Raw genomic sequence first — 23,492 nt, forward strand, 5'->3', positions numbered from 1 at the left:
TCTTATTTAGGTTCTATTTTGAACCTTCAGGATCTGGGAACATAACTTTTAACATGCCTACAGTTACTGGTGTAAAGCAGAATGTTTTATTTTATTTTTCTGTTGTTCTTCCATTTACCATTAGATGGGAGCAGTCACTTATCAGCACTGCAGATTCTGCAGTCTGCATATTATTTTATAGAATCATAGAATGTCCTGGGTGAAAAGGACCACAATGATCATCTAGTTTCAACCTCCCTGCTACGTGCAGGGTCACCAACCACTAGACCAGGCTGCCCAGAATGTTATACAAGATGGGTTTGCTTAATATTAAATTTGTACACGGTAAAAAAAGATTATCACATAAAAGACAGATGCCTCTAAATAGCATTCATAAACAAGTAGTTTCATGGGATGGGAGACTTATGTTGTGGATCTCATGTGGTGTTCACTAAAGGATAAGTGCAGGCTGTTACTTTTCCCTCACTAGAATATGAATAGACTTTAATTTTTTAAAACAAGTTATTTTCATGATGTACATACGTAGCTCTGAAAGCAATGCCTCCTATTCATTTCCACGGAAACAATAATAGATACAAAGAGCACAAGAACACTATGTGATAGAGCAAATTCTCACCTACAAAAGACTAGTTTTCAACACAGTCACTACCATGAGATATACTTTTTCACCAGTGATGATTAAGAGCCTGCATGATGCACTCATAACAATTTGTACCAGCAGAGGCGGCCCACTGTCACCATCACCACCAATGACATGCATCACCCACCTCCTCACTGTGCTCACATCCACTGTTTGGTCTCCATAAATGTTCAGTAAGCATCAGTGAATGTCAATTGGCACAGTTGTTTTCATATGGAGAAATCCAATTGACACGCCTTCACTTCAGACATCATTTTGTCAAATTGCCCCTTTGCTGCCATCTGTCACAAAGCAACAGAATGGAACAGAATATCGGTTGAAAGGTTCAGTCTCTACTATCACACCACTAACATCCATCTCTGATGTCACAGGCCAGCATAATAAAATAGGAGGCATTACTTTCGTAGCAGTACCCATATTTTAGGCCACACTGATCAACAAGGCATATCTGCACTCACCAGTGCCAGGAAAAGACAGTGGGAAAAGATGGACAAAGACAGTGCAAGTACTTTCTCTGAAAAACTCTACAGCCTGTCTTACTGTAAAAGTAACATGGAGTGGTCACTCTGGGTACCTCCAGCACTGTGATTCATTTGACCATTCTCCTTGTCGTGTGACTGCCCTGCAAATCCTTCGTCTTCATAACAGCTCATCACATACACTATTTTCCCAAATTGCTTTAAAACCTCCATAGTAAAGTCAGTTGAATACACGTTGTACTGTGAGACTTTTCTCCTGGACCTGAACAACAGTCAACACAAACTCAGAGGCAGAGATCCTGTTAAGAAATTGGAGTAACTTCCAATCCAATCCAAACTTCCAATCCAAAAGAAGAGTTTAGGTAATAATCTGGGAATAGTATCTGTACATAAAAAAATTCAGAGATGAATTCTACTTAAAGGAACAAGAAGGAAACCTAAGATCAGGTCTGCATAAAAAGTCAGAGGCCTTTAGAGGAAAAAAAAAAAATAAAAATCTAACCATTCTTTGTCTCACCACATACTGAGATACTGATGTCAACAACTATTTTTAACCTACCCTAAACCAAAAGAAATCTCTTCACTGAGGGCTCTTGTTCTGTAAGCCTATGCCCCAAAGGCCTTTCCTTTGTATTTCCTTATGGTACAGAACCACACAAAGTTTCATATTTTATTTGTTTTTACATTAAATATTCCTGGAATTTTGAATGTCCTTTCCTATCTCAAATCATTTAATCCGAGCTTTTTTGACTTTTTTTCCTCCTTAAGCTGTGCATTTTTTTAGACTAAGGAGAAAAAAAACCAAACCAAAAACAAAAAACAACAGGATGGCTGGGCTATAAAATACATTAAAAAATACATAGAATATATTTAATTTTCTATCTGTGCCTGAATTTTAATTAAAGCATCATACCAAATGTCTCGCTGGGTAAATTCATTTTGAAAGAAGGCCCCAGGAAACACATGGTAATTTGATAAGTTATGGTTAATTCAGAATATATCAATTCTTTCACATATTCATTACTAATCACCTGTTAAGATTCACTATGCATTTGTTAACGCCCATCAATCTACACTTGCAGTGAACTGCAGAGCTACAGGCAAGAGTAATAAGTGGCACATCATGAGCATAAAGAGATTTTGACACTGTGATATTTGTTACAAAAGGCATTACAGCATCAAGGCCTTCAGAAGATGTTTTCTTTTCATAAATACTGATTTTGTGAAAGGACCCTGTAATATGCTAACGTAGAATTAACTGAAAGCACTTTATGAAAACAAACAAGAAACCCAAACACTTGTGCAGCAGGAAATTTTGTCTATTCCTTCTTAGCTCCTGAAGAAGCTCTCTGCTCAGCCAGCTTCCTCTTCTTCCCTACTGGCTTAGCTTTGGGCACATGGAAATTACCTGGTTCCTCACTTCTAAGACTCATTCTTCAAGAATGTCCAACCTTCCCAAACTTCTTCGCCTTTCAGAACTTCATCCCAAGAGACTTTGTCAACCAGGTCTCTAAAGAAGCCCAAGTCTGCCCTCTAGCCATCCTGGACATCTTCACGATGGCTATGTCTAGGATGGTCTCTGCCATCATACCACACACATGCTCTTCTGTTTATATAAAAATCACATTACTCACCATTTTATTATAAAGGAAGTTGCAACTCACCTCAAATTGTAGGTGTTCCAAAATGCTTTGTAAAATGACATCCTGGAAGAGGAAGACTAAATTTAACTACTGTGTATCAGAACTGATTCTATACCATCACTTGTCCTCCTTAATCAAGAAATTAACCGAACTGAAAACTCAGTGCCATAAACTTACCTGTTTTATTATGTGCAACTCCTGAAGACAACAGAAACATCCTTAAAATTGTGCAACTGTGATATTTAAAATCAGTGATCCCATCCATTACAACAAATTTTCCAGAGTCAATAATCTGTAACAGGAGACTTTTTACCTGCTCTATGTGAGGGTATTCCATAGCACCTCTCTTTTGGAACTGAGGTATTTTGGATTTCACTTCGACACCTTATACATAGAATCATAGACCTGTTTGAGTTGGGAGGGACCCTTGCAGGTTATCTAGTCCCTGCAACGAATAGGGCCACATGCAGTTAGGTCAGGTTGCTCAGATCCCTACCCAGCCTGACCTGAATGTCTCAATTGACTGCCATCAAGTCAGACAGCTGTTTTAACACCAGTATTCCCTACATAACACTGCTCCATGTTGCTACATACTTACAGTAAGACAAGGAGAGAGCAGGAAGCAGTAACTGGCAGAAGTTGAGAATAGGTATTCAGTTAGCGTTTACATCCTTTGGGCAAGGTCAGGCAAGCTATTAGCCATTTACCACATACTCCACATCCATCTTGGGAAGCATCAGGAGGGCTTCTATTTAATCAAGCACTTTGATGTCTAGGCAAGAAAGTGCAGAGCAAATGTCAAATCTGAGGCTCTATCTCCTTTATCGACTCCTCATTTACACGTTTATTAATATTTCTCACCCCCTCACTTCAGCTTTGTTCCTGTTATTCTCTGCACTTAAGGCATTACCCCTTCTTTCTACCACAGCTGTAACACAGGCAGCTCGGATGGATGGTTTCTTTCTCCTGAACGTACCTGGTCAGATCTCTCTGTCACCTTATGCACGCTGGGCTGGTGGCACAGAAGCCTGCCTAAAGTGACCTTTAGCATTTCAACCACTCCTACAATAGATGCAGTAGCAGGGCCACGGCCATGACTGCTGTCCTTCCCAGTGTACGAGGGAAACAGCTGCCACAAAGCCTCCCAAGTGACCAAGCTGAGGGCCGTCAGCTCTATTTCCCTTTGCCCTTGCAGACAGCAAGCTTGCCTCCTTGCTGCCAGCTGCCACAGAGATTATGCTCACCTGCACTGTACTTCTGACCCTGCAAAGATCAGCAGGAGCAAGCTGGTGTCTGTCTCAGCAGTTTAAAAAACTTGGCAGCCAGTACCGGCTAGCACGAGCTCTGGCTGCAGGGTATTAGCACATTCCACTTCATACAGCCAGTTACTGCAGGTGAGTGGGAGGGGGTTAGGAACAGTTAGAAAAGCCCATACACATCTGTTTGCAATCAACTGTTAATTAGTATGAATGACATTATTTAATCTGAGCTGTGTACAACAGACTTCTTATAATACAGTCCAGGTGTAGCAAAAAGCTACAAGATGCTATTTCTTTCATAAGTACTTATATTAATTCTCTATAGACAGTGAGTAAAGATCACAAAGTGAGCCTGGGAAATCAGTTTAGGAGGTGATCATACAGCTCAGTGCTTCTCACTTTCTTTTTTTTTCTTTTCTTTGAGAACACACAGAGACAAGCATGGATACAAGTTGCTGCGCCATAATGAGTTGAGCTGCAACTTACTATTGCCATGACTGTGTGCAGTTTCACTAGCTGGCCAAGGGCAAAACATAGTAAGGGCTTATTCACAGGTGATGGTATCAGGTATCAATATATTTACATTTCTCCACTGACATAACTCAGAAAGGAACTTTTAATTTCAGATTTAAAATTTCTGCAATCCAATGGTGTAATCTGTACAAAAATTTCTTTGTATTATAGAAGCTGTTGGGATAATGTCTTAAAGATAAGACTTGTGTTGTTAGCACAATAGCATTAACTTATCAGTATAGGACAGTAGTAGTTGCCAAATGTTGTGGGGAAGAAACAAAAGTAGGCCAGTGAAATAAGATAATTAAAACAAGCAGTGGAAAGTTGAACTTAGTAATGACAACGGCTGCTTAAAATAATGAAAAATAGTATTTAAAGAGAAAAAAGAAGTGAGAAATAAAGGAAGGTCTTATATTAGAAAATTTAAATTCAAATGAAAGAAATCACTGGGGATAATATTGTTCTGCTAAGTTCAGTTCTCATCAGAAACTCAATTATGAAAAAACAAAAATCACTGAGAATGCTACAGAAGGTTGTAATGAGTGCGTACTGCCAAGTCCATTTCTCTTATCTCAAGGAAGCTGTGAGAGCATTCCAAATAATTACTGTAAATAGTACACTTGCTTCCCATCACAGAATATCTAAAGGCCAGTGGTGTCACTGAATCTAATCTCTGTGATTTTCCACAAACAAGGTATTGCATTTTATTTTCCAAATTTCTTGCTACTACTAGATGTTCTCTTTACTTTCTGAGACCTGAGCTCTTTAGCATCAAAGAAATGCAGCACAGGAACAACATATGCTTCTCTACAAGCCTAATCTAAAGGACCTGCTGCTGCTGGAAAAAGGTTTACATTGTTTGGTACCTGTGTTAAAGCAGTGAGTCCTCATATCACTGCAGGCTTTTAAGAAATTCACATTTATTCACTGTGAAATGGATAACAGCTAGCAAATATACTTCATATAACCAGATACAAACATGAAATTGCTCTTTCTCACAATTTTTCCTTGCTTGGGACTGATAATCTAACACTGAAAGGCTGATCAGTCATTATCAAACTCATCAGCTATCCAGCCCCCTTCTCTACTTGCAAAGCATGGAAGACATCTGTAATATTTAGGACATCTGTGTTTAAAGAAGGCTTTGGCTTTCTCTCAAAATAGTTTTTCATCATACTTGACCCTGCAGTAAATCTGTAGCAACAAATCTCATTTTGCAAACATAGAACATAAGATCACTGCAGACTGCCAACCAAAGGTTAAGGAGACACATTTCTATTCAAATACACTTATTCCAGAATTAGCAAAGGAAACACAGAAAGTGCTTGACTGAGTGCACAAATTTTAAAAAAATATATATTTTTTCCAAAGTTCATTCTAGTACTAATAGCCTCTCTCAGCAAATGATGGAATATCAGTTACAAGATGGTGGAGAAAAAACATTCAGGATGTCCCAGACAAACCACATTGGCACAGCTGTGTTAAAACAGCAGAATTTTTTGCAGTGAAGTCGAAAGCACTGCACTGTGCTGAAATCACCAAGCCAACTTGGGAAGACACATTTCTCTTAGGATGTAAGACTACTGGACTTGCTTTTGTTGGTCTACAAGTAGTTGGTGTCTCCAGTTTCAGCTTTGGAAGCACCTAAAAGCACTGCCTGTACAGTTCAGCACAGCTCCCCATTTAAGAGGAAGCACCTAAAAGCACTGCCTGTACAATTCAGCACAGCTCCCTATTTAAGAGGCTGGAGCTAATGAGCAAATTTGTACATATATGCAGCCCAGCACTGTTTAGAGATGTCACTGAGATCCCAGGAGTCACATAACTCATAACCCACCGCATCAGCGTGGCAGTGAGCTAAAGAGACTCCCCGTACTGTTCTTTTTGCCGAGGAATGGGACAGTGACTCAAACTGCGAAGGGAAATAAATAAATCAGTCTCCCTTCCAACCTCCCTATTTAGCACAAGAATGTTATATGGGTTTCTGGCTGTTCTCCATAGCAGCCACTGTGTGGCAGAACAGATCCAGGCTATGATTTTTCTTAGGCGGACAGCGAAGGTAGGGCGCAGCCCTCGGCCGCCGGCGTGGGGCGGGCGCCATCTTGTGCGGGAGGGCGGTGCGGGGGGTGGGCCGCGGGCCGAGCACCGCCGCAGGAGTAACAGCCAGTGGTCGGACAGGTGTACGGTGAGTTTGCTGTAGAATTACGGACCAGGAGTTTAAAATGAAATGCATTAAAAAAAAAAAAAAAAAAAAAAAAGTTTTGAATTAGCTACTAATACTTCAGAAATATATTAGGATTTTGTTGACATAATCATCCCATATATGCAGAGAAAAGATGGCGCCTGCTATGATGTAATGTGGGAAATAAGCGATAGTCTCAGAACTTCTGCTTAATTAGGGACAAACTAAAGGACAAGGACAAAACAAAATAATAAAAACATACCTCTCAACTGAAAGCAGTGTGTGAAAACATGATTCAGGTGACATCAGACTTTATTTAGAGAACAGTGTTGAAGGTAACCATAAGAAAAAGTGATGATGAAATACAACAGTATGAAAAAAACCACCCATTTTGCTTTGTGAAACTTTCAGGGAGCATCATTCAGATTTTAAGCAAACATATTTTATGGAAACCAGTGAGCTTTATACCCTGCTGGGGTAAGACCTATCTTACCAGCCAGGTAGGACAGGTAAGACATTGAAATATAGCAATATGTCAAGGATCAGAATGTTTATCTTCTGTTTTTCCTGGCACGGTCTTACAGTAAAACTGTGATATTAGGCCTGAAAGGCTACATGCATATATAGCCTTGTTTTTATAAAATATGTAGAACATAGTTCCAGCATATGAAAATATACATTAGTCTCAGTGGGATTACTTAACCTTCTTAAAATATGTGCTGAGGCCATTAGGATGACTATTTGCACAAAGATGGTAAATCCTTCACTTTTACGGTCAAAAACATTGCACAGATTGTAGGTTGAATAGATTAAATAGGCACCAACTAAGCAGGACATAACAACTGTGGGAGAGCTTAAATGTTGGTCAGCTAAAGATACTATTATTGCAAGAAATTACTATGACAAGATGGATCCTGCTTCTTCGGACATCTAATCTACTGGCTACACTTCAAGAGAGAAGTTTGGGTTTACATGGAGTGAAGAGCCAGAATCCAGCTGTCAGTGGCCAAAGGAGTCCTAAAACTGCCATCATGGAAATGTAAATCAACTTTGTCAGCTTTGTAAGTCATTAGCTGGCTGAAAACATTAACATTAAGAGGGTGAACTTGACCTCTGCATCACTGCAGGTTGTTTACCTTTTCCCTGCAGATTTCAAGGTCAGTGTTCATTGCTGATCTCCACTATTGGTCATTCGAGGAGATGTGTATTTCAGAAGTTCACACTGTAGGCCAATTTGCTTTCTTTGATGAGGAACTGCTACTCAAGTTGGTTTTCATATGGCAGACAAAACCTGGTTGCCAACAGATTTTATTTGGCTGAAGATTAGATTGTTTTCTGGAGCGTTATCTTTTCAGTAGCACCAGGTTTGAAACTGAACTGTAGCTTTGAGTTAACACATTGAGCAGGAGCTGTGGGATCAGCTCTACATACTGAGCAGTTTTTTTCCTGCAGACTCATAAACATATTCTCCAATAGACATATTTGAGACCATTTCCACGCTAGGCTTTCTCACAGTCTTTTTATAGGAATATCTTCCAACTACAGTGTAATACATAATATTGTTAGCAACATTTGTCCATTCCCTGTGTTGTATTTGAGACACTGAACTTCTGACTGATTAGAATTATATTTAACTGGGTTGGTAGTTAACTTTGTACTTTGTTGAGAACTGTAGAACAGTTACCAGCTGCTTTGGGTGAAATTCTGAATAGTGATAATTTCTTCCGTGTGTGCTTTCAGGAGATGGAATTAAGATCCAATTTGCCTCTTAAGTACAAAGTATTGTGAGCTTAGTATCTCCGTTAGGTATCTGAACACCAGCATGTACTTATAAAATAAATGAAAAGCTAAAATTCCTAGGGGAATGAGTAAGAATCACTATTTCTCTTCCTGTATGTATTACTCAATGTCAAAATGGATAAATGAAGTTAGTATTCTAGAAAGCCATTAAGCATTCAGTAGGCGTGAGAAATCTTCATTGAACAGATGTACTGTTATGAATATAGCGTTTATCAGTCTACTGATGATAGTTTACTGTAAGTCTCCTCTTTCAAAATGAAACCATATGTTGAATGGGAAAGAGTGCAAGGGTGTAAGTGGAGATAAGGCTGTTTATTAATCTATGCTGATGGGCATTTTGTAGATGAACTTTCTTTTAGTTATTTATTTTATTGTTATGTTATATTGTTATACTGTTATATTTAACAGTATTGTTAGGGGCTATATAAATTCTGATTGTTATACACAGACAAATTTACAGACACCAAGTATAAAATGATTTAACTGTCAGCTGACAGTTCTAGAAGACAATGGGTCCTGTATAACCATGTGCCAAAGACCTACCACATCCAGACTTTATGTAGTTTCCATGTTCAGATGTATGCATAATAGTAGTTTCTAAGGAGTGAGAGAACTTGACTGTCATTCTTTTCTTCACAGCTCTTGGAAATTTAATGCTACAGAAAGTGTGTTGAATCTTGGGACATGTAAGGAAGTCACGTTTCCAGCTATTCCCTAAGAACTCTGAAAGTTCAAGTCTAGAAAATGTCACCCTGACTTGTGAGCTGTCATGGTGTAGGAGTGGTTTTTGACCATGTATGTCAATCTCCTGTCTTGTTGATTGTCTCCTTGAAGCTGCAGTCTTGTTAGAGGGAGCAAGTCCTAACATAGCACAATTAGACACTTGAGCTATAACTCACATGGGGATAGGGGAGCAATTCCAAGGTGAAGCTTTCAGCTTTTGGCTGAAAGAACAGTCCTGAGTATTTAGTTGGTTAATTTAAATGAAAACAAGGTTTTCCCCAGAAAGCAAGCTTTTTGTTTAAAAATGTGCATTTAATAAAAATCTAATTTTCCTTTTTCAACCAATGCTGGGAATTATATTCTCTGACAAAACTACTTGAAAATAGATTTCATAACGTAGTGTAAAATCCAGACAATTTTTTCCAGATGACTTTAGTGATATTATTATTCCTAAGCTAGCCATGATAAACCTAGGAAACTCAGAATTAAGGTTAATGAAAGTCCAGCACATTGAAGGCAGTGCAAATACAGTGCTTGAGCATGAAAAAAGATGTTAGCCTCTGCCATCTCATACTGTAACTTGGGAGTTATGAAAAAAAGTTACATTATTTTGATTTATTCCAGAGCATCTTAAAGCAGCCAGAGCCCACTGAATAACCAAGTAGTTTTCAAAAATACTTGGTATTGCCAGAGTAGCACAAGTGTCCAGCCAAGCTCAGTTTAGCTGCCTGTGTCAGCTTCCAGCTACCTTCTGTGCTTCTCTGCTCTTCCCTGTCCCCTACTGTGTACACAGCTGTCTTGCAGTCCTTCTACCAGGTTTGTACACAGACCCTTCAGTTAACTACATCTCTGCACACATAAAACAAGTGTGTAAACTCACACACAGTTATAAGGTTGTTTTTTTTTTCTGATTTTTTCTTTGCATAATTAACTGAGTATACAACAAATAGTTTCTCAAGAGCATACATGAAATTAATGCTGCTTTTGTAATTTCATAATACAAATGGTGAGTGTATTTTCTTTAGGAATGTCATAGCATTAGAAGTTACTTTTCAAGAGCAACTGCATGGGTTTCAAAGGGCCATTAGCACCACTGAAAAGGTGCTCCTTCTCAGCATTTCAAGAGTGAGGCTCTGATACTCTTGAAGAGGCCCACCTCCCTCAGTCTCATTGTTAGAGCAGGATAGATTTGTCTTATATCTGACATTAATTTTGATCACGATGCTGTCTAGTATGCCTGGAGTTGGAAGCTATTTTCAAAGAGGGCAGTTCTACAGAAGTTTGGAATTACTGTGAAATGAAGAGAATCAAACTTTCAACTACAATGTTTTTCACTCCATTTCTTGAATTGTTTTTAAATCCCTGACCCCATCTCGAGTGATTGAATGTGGTGAGAAGTAGTTAACATTTTCTTCCCGAATCTCTCCGTATTATTTTTTCAGTTCCATCAGTTACATCATTAAAATGCAGGGGCTTTTGTGGTTTCAATGGGATGTAATATTTTCAACCCCCAAACTTGCAGGTTTGGCTGCAACTCTGGTTCTTCTCCTCAGCTATCCACAGAGAAGTACTTTAAGTAAACCTTTGTGGTAATGATAGTAATGATGGAAAGGCAGAGCTTTTTACATTGAGATCTTACCTTGAGGCCTAAGCTTTTTGCAAAAAATTAGCAATGGAGCTGAGTAACACTTTGTTTTCTCTTTTCCCTGACAAAGGTTGTGAAAGAACTTGACCGTATATACTGAAATAAGTTACAGTTCTGTTCTATTTATTGTGCACTACTTTAGATGCAAAACCTGGAAGCACTCCTGGCCATTGGCTTTTTAACATACATAAATTCTCATTCCAAGACATCTGAATAATTAAAAAACTTTTAAACAATATTTACTGCATATTCATTATCATCTGTTAAACCTCCGTTTATGGTTTCTGTCATGATTTTTCATTCTTTATGCGCTCAGAGGGAAGCCCACATGACAAGCTGAGAAGTGAGTCACTGGTGGTGGGAGAATTCAACAATACAGCATCACAAGTGGAGATAGGAAATCAATAACCGCATTAAACAGTTTGTGAAATGAACTAGAAGCTGACTAAAGCAAAATATGATTATCACAGTTGGCCTTTATCCAGAGCATGCAATTTCTAGTAATTATATAGTCAGTAGCCAAAAAATTTTTCTTTGTTGTTTTTTCATAAAACAAGAACAAAACTTTCATAGAAGTTGGTAACTAAAGACAGAAAGGGTTCATGGGGTTTTATGGCAGAATTCTCACTGAAAGTGATTAAAGAAAAGTTTCTATTCTACTCGGTGAGAGTATCCGGGGTTATTCATGAGGCAGGTGCTCAAATGATGTCACAGTTAATGTTTAGCATCATTTTTTTTCATAGGCCAAATCCTTTCACACCCTTTTTAAACAAAACGTTGGCATTGCACCACACGATACTGTAGAAGAAGTCAAGATTATATGCCACTGAGACAATGTCACATTGCCAACAGGAAGCTCAATAAAAGAAAAAAACATTTCATTGTGTTAATTGAGTATAATAAAATCAGAAAATCAACATGAGACATGGTAGGCCCAGTCCTGTTATACCTGGGCTTGTTTGGGAATCAGCAAAGAGGGGCCCATGTGTCAGACTGACAAACAGGAGTGGTAACAGATGGGCTTTGAAATTCAGAACACACTTAATCAGTTTCATCTGGAAATACAGACAATACTGTAAATGTGAATTGACTGGGATTGATCTGTAAACAGATTAATTTCAAAAAAAGCTCCAGTTCCCAACTGGAGGTTACAGTAACTTTAGGGAAGATCTATCAAAAGCAGTGCTATTAAAATTTACTTCATGGTTGTGTCTCGTTAATGCAGAACTTCTTGTTAATGCAGAACTTTTTTTTTATTATTATTATTTCAAGCAGTTACCTTTTGCATTTTAATAAGTCAAATCACTTTCAAGTTGAAAGTAGCCACCAGTTCATCAGTTTAAAGCAACTACAGCTTTATACATAAAGGAGAATTCCTTTTGCTGTTGCCGGTGTTTTGTTCCCATAATTAGTGTAGCTCTTCACTGTGACTAAATCTTTGCAGCATCTCTGGACAGAAGCATCAGATTCCTGCTTTTAAGTCAGAAAGAAAACGATGCTACTATGGGATGAAACTTAAAAGGAAAATAAAAGAACTAAAATAATTTCCACAGATTTTGGTACCATCCTGCTCATTTCCAGGAGAGAGAGTGGAATGAATTCTATCCTGGTTGTATACCAACATGATTGTAGTGGAAGGATCTTATCTTATTTCATTAAATGTCACTGTTAACAGCTAAATGGATGAAGAAGGGCTTGGACAGTGAAAATCACTGAGGGAACCTCCAAAATAGGATGAAAACAGCACTTAATAAACCTTTTCACTTACTAATCTAATGGTACTTTGTAAGCATGTATTTCTGGCTGGTAACCTGAACAGGAAGCCTGTGCAGACCTAGCACACACTCCTTGAAATAAAGGGTGCCCAAGGGCAGATGGTGACGTGACATGTTCCATGGCTGAGGCCCATGACTGAGGAATTCAGTGAGCCTTTGTTTCAGCTTCTTTTTCATGCCTTAGGTAGTAGAAAGCTTTTAAAAAGCAATGCCTATGGAGTAGAACGAACAGTGAGGAGTTAATGCACTGAATACAGAATAGAGATGCTGTGACTGCTGAAAGCTATGGTAGTACTAACCTTATATTTTGCAGTGTGAAGTTCTTGTCAGGTTTGATTCTGAGAAAAGCTAAACTTTCTTAAAACAATTTAAAAGCCAAATGACAAAAGGGCTTTATTTCACTAAAAACTTCTCATATGCCATTTTCTGACTGCTTTTAATTCTTTTTTCTTTAGCCCAGCAAACTAAGTATGTTAAGAAAAACACTTTTTCACTCATCTTCAACAACAGTCAGGCTTCAAGGCACTTAAGGTTACATCCGAACACGTTCTTGCTTTGGTATGTTATAGAGATGTTGGTGTGTCACTTAGCAGTTGAAGTAACAGAAGCAGTATTTCCCAGGTGAAGCTTCTTTGTCAGCTCATCCCTAGTAGACACGGAGAACAATCCTTCTGTGTCTTTTTTCAGCAGACTTTCACATATTAGAATTTTATCTCTGTGCCTTCTCTTTGCCAGATTAAACAACTCAGGACTTTCGGTTCTTACAGGTCAGGTTTTGTTGTCCATAACCTTGTTTCTTCCTCTGTGCTTTGTCTTGAAAGATGATGACCACAGCTGGACACCATCCTCCAACCGAGGCTTTCTCAGCACCGATTTCTCTGCAGCGATTTGTACGTGTGTCTTCTGCACAAAACTCTTAACTACGGTCTCAGCATGGCATTTCCTTTCTCTGTAATGATATTGTGTTGCAGTGCTGGTTAAATATCTTTGTTCCCAAGCACAAAATATTAGTTTTGCATTGAATACCTGCAGTGTGTCAATTTCTGCCTTCAGTATAAACATTTGAGACCGTTGTACTATATTTTTGCCTTTATTACCTCCTTCCCGTACATTTGAGCAGCACACTAATTTATCACGGACATGGGGATACGTGTTATTACTTTCAAAGTAAATATAATTTGAGAGGCCTGCAATCAGTTTGGATAAACACAGCAATTAAGCAGTTTACTTCAGCACCCTAGAATATTGTTTCTGACACAACTGACAACTATGCACTCAAAAATCAGAAGTATAAAAAAAACAAAGACATCAATTTTATCATTCCCTTGTGACTGGGATAGTGGTACCATGACCTCCTTTGTTTCTGTCTGGTAATTGGAATGCTCTGTAGTGGAGCAGTAGCTGACATTACAAACGCCATACTAAGCTATGTTCTCTTTGCAGGTCATGTTATTTTGCACCTTATTTCTTCGTATACAGCCAATATTAGGAAAAGATTTGCTGCTGAAGAATGTTTCTGTGAAAGTAGTCAGTATGTGCTTGTAGAGACTACGTACCTGGAAATGAATGACAGCTTGGTACCTATGAAAACGCCTGATTAACAGAAGTAGACGATAAGAGTTCTGGTTCTCTGAGCAATGTGTGCTATTTAGCTCCCTGGGATTTGAAGAAAGTTTCAGCTTCTTTTTTGGTTGCTCTCAGCGAGCTCCTCTAAATTAAAATATTTTAATATACAGTTCATTCTCTTTCTAGAATTGTGAATTCAGTAATTTTCACTTTGACATATAGTGCATTTCTGTTATATAGCCAGCCTAAATTAATCTCCACTAAATAGAAGGTATATGCCCATTAAGAGGCAATAAAAGCCTGAAGCTCCACACTGCCAGGAGAGCCCTCAGGAATCTGTGGGCTTCCAGGATTTCCAGACTCCTGCTTCCCTGGGAATGATGTGAAATGACTGCAAACTGTATATGTTGCAGATTCAGAGCCTTTCAGAGTGTGGGTAGATAAATATTTTTTAATGTTTCACATTTTCAGAATTCCAGTCTTGGAAATAACATGTGTTGCACAGCTGTACTTGGTTGTGTACTTGTGGTACCTGCAAGGCCAGGAGTTGAGAACTTCTTACATCCCAGCAGGTTGCCGGATTGAGAGTTTGACAGATGATTTTCCAAGCATGCATTGTTGGCGCTCCTGTAAAATACTGAGGATCGTAGGAACTTGAGATCTGCAACACAAAAGCAGTTTATGAGATTATCTGCAAGCATACCATTAAATATTACATATTGTGATCAAGTCCCATGTCCTGCAACATGCAGGACCTAGCAAGCAAAGTCCTATGATTTGGCACAAAATTCATGCAAGATGCGTAGCAGCTATTCACCACCTGATGCTTCACTGCTTTGTCTCAAGTCTGTCCCAAAGAGCCCACAGTTGAGAAGCTATCCCACTTGTATGGCTAGTTTCATTCTTGTTTTTCCCACTGTTTAATTTAACAGGTGAGAGAAGACAGCCTTGGATATAAAGCATTGCATTCTTTAGCAAAGATTGTTGAACAACTTCAAGCAGTACTTTCAGGGATATACAAGGGTTATATTTGAACTTGTTAGAACTTCAACTTGGTAATCAGTTCTGCATGCTTTAGACCCTACCCTTCCTATAAATGTTTTTCACCTTTGATTCTGATAACCCATATAATTTTCATTTGCCATACGATAGATAAACAGGCACTGAAATATGGAATTGAATCAAAAATTTAGATTTTAGATCAAATTTGGTTAACAAAAATGTTATTAAACATCCTCTACAGTTAAATAGTTATTGAACAAATATTGCATGAAGAAATTCAATCTCACTCAAAGTAAATATGGGCAACCTATTTGCCCTTATCTAGTAAATATAGGCATTGCCCAAAGTCAGAAATAAGTCAGAAATGCAGGAGCTCAAATGAAGAAAAAACAAATATCTGAAAAAATCATTGCCATTTTATATGTCTGGAGGCATGAGGAAGAATTAAAATGGAGAAGGCCCCTCATGGGACCTCATGGGAGAAGGCAGGAGTGTGAAAGACTATGCAGAAGTCCATTTCATGTTTTCCCATTTTCATATGAGCTGCTAAAAGTGTATTTCCAGCCATAAACACTTGTTTCTGAGACCCTGGTGCAGCCTACTGAAGTTTTCCAAGGGATGAACAGCAACAGTCACAATCTTCTTACTTTGGAGTGGAAGACTGTAGTTTCTGAGGCTTGTGTGTTCAGACAGAGGTGAGCTGGCACAGTTCTACCAACACACAGCCCAGTTTGTATCGCAGCAGCTAAGGACCTGCGCCAGGACCTTAGACTCATAGCTTTCTCTGCCAAAAATTCCAGCTGCAGTTGCCATGGCTGTTACTCTCATTGCTTTCAGGGACCAAGCTAATGCTTTGATCTCTTTGTATGGATGGACTTTTGCAAACAGATTTGACAAACGTTTCTGAAACACAGGAGAAAGTTGTCATTCTGATGATCTTCCAGTGGCTGATGAAAGGAAGTAAAACAGCTGGATGTGTTTGACTACGCTTTGTCTCTTAGGCAACTAAAAGAGGTGCAGGCAGGGAAAGGGAATGAAGTGCTGATGAAATAAAGTAGCTGAGAACAAGTGAATGCCATAAATACCCCTCAGCTGGACAAGAATAGCAGTACCTGCTGTCTTTTGGAAAAAGAGTATTTACGTATGTATTTTTTTTTTTCATTCTCAAGACAAGAAACAATACTGCTCAATAGAGAATATCGAATCCACAGTGATGTCACATTTGGTCCTCTGTGAATTTTGGCGTTACATGCAGACTTAATACCAGAAATTGTGATATTGATATTGATAGTGATATTGATATATAACACACTTGAAGCTGTAATTTACACACACAGTACAATTTGTCCACAGTAAAGAATGGTAGTCAGCAGGGTTGCATTTGGTCTACAAAACACTTAGCATGGAGAGACAGCCAAGTCTCACAAGTTATAGCAAAGAACTAGAGCCTCAGAGAACCTCTTCTGTTCCCAGATCTGCTTCACCTTAGCACAGGAGCTTCAGTGAAGTGCCCTAGTACCACCAAGGCTCTACTTCCTGGCTTTTCAAATTCCTCACTTCTGTTTCATGGGCATTCTGATTTCATGGGCACTCCTTTCCACACAGATATACCAGCTTGGTCTTGAAAGCTACTTGTGTTAGAGACAAACTCAGATTTGATCATCAGCTTCATCCAGAATTCCAGGGCTTGTGCTGCTCTTAAAACAAAACAACAATTCTAAACCAAAAAACCCAAAACTTTTGATATTCAAGTAATTTAATTTTCAGAGGAACTGACACCATCTAATCACCCACTGTGTGCAGTAAATCTAGCTTAAATTCTCTATATGGCACGTGCTCTAAAAGCATGTCAAAGTACCTGGTTGAAAATCCCAGCCCCTCCTTCCAGGGCTCATCAACATGGGAGTCAGAGCTCTCCTGGTGGAACATATTGGTTTCCAGCCTTAGCACTGTGATAAACATGGAAAGGCTAGGGTGTTAAGAAAAGGCATTATCAGGGCCTAAGAACTGTAATGGATTCCTAATTATATTCACATGCTGACGAACAGAGGAGAATCTGATGTCTGCTGCTACTGCTTGTTTTATTACCTAAAATGAAGCTTTAAGAGCATTTCTTCATACTAAACTTAACTTAATTTCTGCTTCTGCTTTTATTAAATGGTGATTTCAAGGTAAATCAAAATTCTCTACAGCCAAGAGATCATTAAAACAGCACTGTTGTGAGAACGGAGCAAGTGACCAGCTTGAGAGCATACTGCTCCAAAATACTTCAAAGGAAAAGAAGCATCTTCAAGAGAAACTGCTTAAGCTGCCCTGAGAACCAGTGCTGGTGAAATTGTGATCAGCAATGATAATGGTGCGAAAAACTTCCTGATCTGAGATAGCTGAGCCCAAGGATCCTGAAGCACCACAGCTTGTTTTTGCTCATTCTGTCCAAGGCTTACAATAATTTTTCAGCACATTTATCATCTCAATCACATTTGACTGATAGTAGAGATGTCACCTCTTTTTCCAAAGGTTTCCAGCAAATAAAACAAACAAAAACAACCACCCAACAGTCAGGTAGAGAAGGGAGCGTCACTTCTCAGTTTCCCAGCTCATTTTTCATTAGAAATCAGAGAATCTGTCTGGAAGAGAGACACTGTTAGTTCCTGAAGTGCAGGAAAAAGATTCAGTATGTTCTACTCCTATTTGATGCAGGAGTCAGTCAGCCATGAGAAACTATCCATAGGCAATCAGGCTTAACTAAGTTGAGAGCTCAAAGGTCAATGGGCTCATCAGAATGAAGCATTATTTAATTACATAAAAGATGAATTCAGTCTCATACCAGGGAAGTTCTGACAGAACATAAGCAAATATCCACATGCGTAATCAGCTATGTAAGTCACGTCAAATTAAAGCTTTGTCAATAGTTACGGGCACATTACATTGTTTTTCAAAACAAAACTGCTTTTATTCCACCTCCTTCACTACCTCCCTTTAACAATCACTTAGCCAATCTGTCCTTGCTTCACTAAAGATAAGCACAGAAAATATTTGAAGGACTAATAGGTGCTAATGCAGGGGAGACCCAGCCCTGTTTTGGGTGTAACGTGTCATTTTCTTCTTTTGCTCTCTATCACAAACAAAGAATACTTTCTTTTCTATGACAAAAGACAAAGGTTGGCTAGATTTAGAACTCATATTCCTGTAACTCTTATTTTTCAATGGCTCCTAAGCTATCTTAATGTTCTGCTTCATAGAAACGTGTCAACAATAGAAATTCCTGCTATGGAAAATTTCCCTAGTTAGCTGCTCCAGAGCTCTAGAGAGTTTCTCAAGGGAAAGGTAGAAAGTACAATATGACTGCACTTCCCATTGGCATTTGGCATTTCAGTCACCAGGCTAACAGGTGTTTCCCAGGTCATACACACAGGAGGAGGCACAGGCCTCTCTCCTGCTGGAGCTGCAGATCTCATCACACTTCCTCCTTGTGTAACATCACAGATAAAGGCAGTCGACCAACCTGATTGTCATCTAAGGTCAGCTTGCTCCTCCTCTTCTTGCCATTCAAAATGATTTCCTAAGGTAAATTTTTGAGGAAGAAAAATTCTAGCACAGACACAAGAGGTTGCAGCTGATTTAACCCGTTGCTGTATTCAGTGGCAGTAGACAGCACAGAACTCAGGGAGCTTCAAAAGAACCATACCATCCAAGTTGCAGCCAAATGTAGCTCAGGAATGCTGAGCATCAGACATGATCCAAGTCCTAGGATTGAAAGCCTTATGACTTTAGCAAGTTCTTTAAACTTCAAAGGAAGGGAAGAAGTGCTGTTGGTCCCAGTACTAGCTAAAGAAAGGAAATATTACTGGATAAACAGAATGTTAGTTGCAGAAGCAGACATAACTTGAAGGACTATGTACGCATAGAGAGCAAGAAGAGCATTCCACAGGCAAATAAAAGAAGTGAAAGAAATGGCACAGTTAGACCAATAGCAGAATAATCAGTACAGAGGATTTCTTTGAAAGCCAGTGAAATCTATGGAAAGAATGGCATTACATGTAAGAGACACAAATCCATTTTCAATGATGCTAAATTTCTAGAAAAACGTGGACAGATTTTTAGCTATTTTTAAAATGTTAAAAAAATTAAGCTGTCTGTGACCTTTTGGAAGATAAATCATACCATCACAATGCTGAAATAACCAAATCAGCCTTGAAGACCGGTTGCTTCTGCTGAATACAATGGGAGTTCTGCCTTAGACTGTGAGAGCCCACAGACTCTCTCTCGGCATAAGCTGGAGAGAAGAATATAAATCAGCTGGAGCAATGTTTGTGGAACATGGTGCTGATTTTAGTGATGGCTTTTTCCATACACCAAGCATGAGATCATGTACAGGGCTCTATTTACATGGTGATGTAATTTTACAGCAGAAGCTGGAAAAACAAGGAGGGTATATCATGTCCAGCATGATTTATGCCAAACTTTCCACAACTATGCAGCCTCCCTCCCATGTCATACATATTTTGGCAGGATGAAATTAAGAAATGGAACAGCCCTGCCCCCAGTTTCTAGACAACCTTATGCTTTGGCTGCAAAAGTAACTCATAACTCAAAAGCAATCTCCATTGGGCAGACAGTCTTTAAGTCATACAGCACATGTTTTTAACTGAACGACAAAATTACCTTTTGTTTTATACAAATGTCTTCCCAGCAAAAGGACAATCCAGGGCTGTCTAATTGATTTAGCAGGGTGGCACTATCTGCATGGTGATCACAAAAGGCACTCAAATACAGTTAATTTCCAACTAACGTTTAATGGCATTGTGGTTTACAAACTGCTACACCCACTCATCTTTTGAGGTAGAATCTTGCATTTTTTTTCCTTAAAAGGAATGCCATGTCATGCCACTGAGATATAAAGACTTGAAAAATAAATTTGTTGGTCTTGTTTGCGTACAGAATGCTCTTAATCATAAACAAATAAAACAGAATTGTTTAATTTAGTAGTGCAATTATATACAAACATTCTAAAAAATCTGAATAAGTTTAGTCTAGGGGTGGTTCTAAGTAGGCACAGATCTCTCTAGGAATAACATATAATGCAAGGCCATAACTGTTGTTCCAATTAACCTGCACACATATTGTGCAGATTTAAATAAAACCCATGCAGCTTCTGAACCTCTATTATTTTCTAGAAGTAGAGTGAGTCCCTAACTAGAAGCAACCGGAAATCTAACTACGAACCATGAGTACTTTGTATCTACAAACTATGTGACAGCTTTCACAATAGTATTTTTTGAAACGTCAGTAAACCTGGATATAACCTGTAATGAAAAGAGTAGCTGAAAATGCAAGCATTCAAGGGGCAACATAGAGCTGTCATTCTTAGAAGAGTGCTCTGAGACATCTTTTTTCCTACTTTTGCATGCATCCTTGATTAAATAAGCATCTTTGCTAATTTATGTTTTCAAGTGATGCATCCATTTTCTCTTCAGGAAGACTTTCCTAAATCTTTACTTTCTCCTAAATCTTCAGCAACAGTGTTGGAAACATATCTGTAGAGAGATAAGAGAAGAAGAAAGAACTTTTTCCTGAAGAAGATGGAATTTCACACTAGTTGAGTAGTTTCAGATCTGATGAGCAATGGAACAAACTCTTTTCCCAACTATTAAGAATTCATGAAATTATGACATGAATATACAGCAATATATACAGCAATTCCCAACACAGATGAAGAAGGCCTTAGATTACGTTGTTCACAGTACTATAGGAGCTGTATACACCTTACAGAAGAAGCCATAGGTATCCATGAGGTGTTAGCTATCAACACCTACACACACAACTCCACATCAAAAATTGTTTCATCCTCAGCATTTTCTCAGAGAAAAGAAAAGTAGGACTTGGATTTCAATTTGTTATGCTGGTAAACACTGGTATACACAATTAAAAAAAAAAAAAAGGATCATTTTGTGTTTGTAACTTTTATTGTAAACACACAGATTAAATATTAACATAGGAAAAATGAGACATTACTAGTTAGGCCTCCTAAAGGCTCAGCACCCTAAAACAGCCAATGAAGTCCATTTTACACAATATCCACTGAGTTGGCAATCATTGCAGAGCCACTTTTGTGGTAATTGAAGCCTCCAAAACACTGGAATATTTCCTGTCCTCCCTTCCAAACAGAACAGCATTTTGCATAAGGAAACAGTTAGTTCGCACTTTTGTTTACTGCAATACAGCCACAATGAACAGAAAGATCCTGTATTCAAGTAGAGAACTCCAAGAACATCAGCTTAGTCCAATTCCTTCTTTCATTTTACACAGCAGGCCAGGCTCATCTGAAGTACTATAACTGTGTGGATGCTGACATCTCCCTATACACAGCAGGGGGGTTGAAACTAGATGATCATTGTGGTCCTTTTCAATCCAGGCCATTCTATGATTCTACGATCTCATGTCCAGATCCACTGGGCCAACTGGGAGCATTGCAAGGAGCATCCATCAAAGCAAAAACCAACGTCTGTTCTCCAAATAACATGCAAAAACCATTTCACTTCATATATGAGAATGTGTCCAAAAGAAGATTATGTACAACCCAGGGAAAACCCTTTTGTTTGCCCATTTTAAAAATCATTAAAAAAAAAAAAACAAAAACAAAAAAAAACGAGATGGCTGAAATTTTAAAAGCTTGAATTAACAACTAAAAAAAAAAATTGAAGAGATTCCATTTCTTTTCTTGGCCTTTATTTGAAGTCAGAAAGGCCGAAATAAAGAAGCTTTGAGCTCTTTGCTTAAAAACAACATGCCTTCCTGTTTCAGTGCTTTCTCTGCCCCCCACTGTTCCTTTGCCTTCAAGCAGTGAGCGCTCTCACCACCACTCCAGTTCTTGTGTCAGATGCTTGAATGTGTTCCAAGTTATAAAAAAAGATACTGTTATTCAGTGTCTACACAAACACGTATTTGAGCAGCTCACACGGCCAGCGCTAGATGTGTGATGGATTTAATGGAATATATTTTTGTTCAATCCAGTAGTTAACGTAGTGCAAAGGCGTCTTTGCTTTTAGATGCACATTTCATCTATTACATAATCAGCATTTCTCCCTTCTTAAAAATAACTATGAATAGACTCCAGAAAATATGGGGACTAGTAGAAAAATAATCTTAGGACTTTGTAGGAAAAACACTATTTGCAGTAAAAATATGGTAATCTCTTCTTGCTTGAAACAAGTAAGAAATATATACTTCATCAGTAAATATTTGCTTACTCCTTAAGAACATTAGTCTGGCTTTTAGTAAAGTAAGCAAATGGTAAAACAATGTTGATTAGATAGGAGCTTATTTACATGTAAGAGTTATGCATAATAAACTAATTTATGAAACAAACAAACAAACCTGACTGATCTTAAGCAGTATTCTCTAACAGTATTCCCCTTATTCCTTCTAGCACTCACAAAACAGTGAGGCTAGAGGGCCCCACTTAAGAAGATTACAAATAGTCAGATAAACTTTTGTATTTCAGTTCCTCTGTTTAGAATGGAGAGAAGGATGGATGAAAACCCAAGATACTGGCATGTCGGTGCACTGCACAACTCTTCACTGGAAGCAGAGATTAGAAAAGCCTTTGGGTGCTGCGTTATTTTACAGTTCCCTTCAGGCCTCCTGCTACAGCCACAGCTTTCCCACCTGCTGAGGCACGTTACTCTGGCCAAATGCTGTCAATACAGGTATGGCCTGAGGCTCAAAAGTGCCTAGGTTCAAGCTGCTGTCCAAGCTGATTCCACATGGGCTGTGAAGTCTGCCAAAGACATGACTGCAGATGTGAAGATGAAGTCTGTAAATAGTGCAAATGACGTTGATTCACACTCTTTCTCTCCAGCACTGGATTTCTATACTCTTACAAAGCCTAAAAAGGGAAAAAGAAGTGGACTTTCTAAAACCAAATGAGTTCTCTTCCCATTTCCTAAGTCTTCCTCTCAATAGTATTTAGGCAGTATTTCTCTTCAGGAAATTGAGTTTTTCCAGTTCACATGGAGGCGTGATAGAATGGAATCCTTTTGAACAGTTTGTGTAGACAATGTTTTTTTCTTTTTATTTATATTATTTTGAAAGGCATAAGAATATCTTTGTGGAAAAGAAGTCCTCAGTTTCATCTCCAGTCTTCAAGATGGACCAAGGCTGTACCACTTAATAACAACTTTTTCAGGATTTGCAATAGTATCTTCCCACTGCTCTACTGCTTCACTGTTATTGCTGTCAGAACTTATCCAGACCTGCAAGGAG

At 38.6% G+C, this 23,492-nt stretch overlaps 1 protein-coding gene across 10 annotated transcripts in view; it reads right to left on the minus strand.

Annotated features, from left to right (window-relative positions):
• Positions 1 to 6,778: 6,778 nt before the first annotated feature.
• The window catches only part of TC2N (tandem C2 domains, nuclear), a 45,236-nt gene continuing 28,522 nt past the window's right edge, over positions 6,779 to 23,492 (minus strand). For 9 of the 10 annotated variants that reach the window (XM_048948815.1, XM_048948812.1, XM_048948810.1 and 6 more), the window contains one exon: positions 14,893 to 23,482. In XM_048948815.1, the coding sequence (XP_048804772.1) occupies positions 23,372 to 23,482 (111 nt within the window). In that variant the 3' untranslated portion in view covers positions 14,893 to 23,371. The other variant, XR_007377760.1, reaches the window with a different exon arrangement.

This window comes from Lagopus muta, chromosome 6 (assembly GCF_023343835.1).
Source record: "Lagopus muta isolate bLagMut1 chromosome 6, bLagMut1 primary, whole genome shotgun sequence".
Classification (NCBI taxonomy): domain Eukaryota; kingdom Metazoa; phylum Chordata; class Aves; order Galliformes; family Phasianidae; genus Lagopus; species Lagopus muta.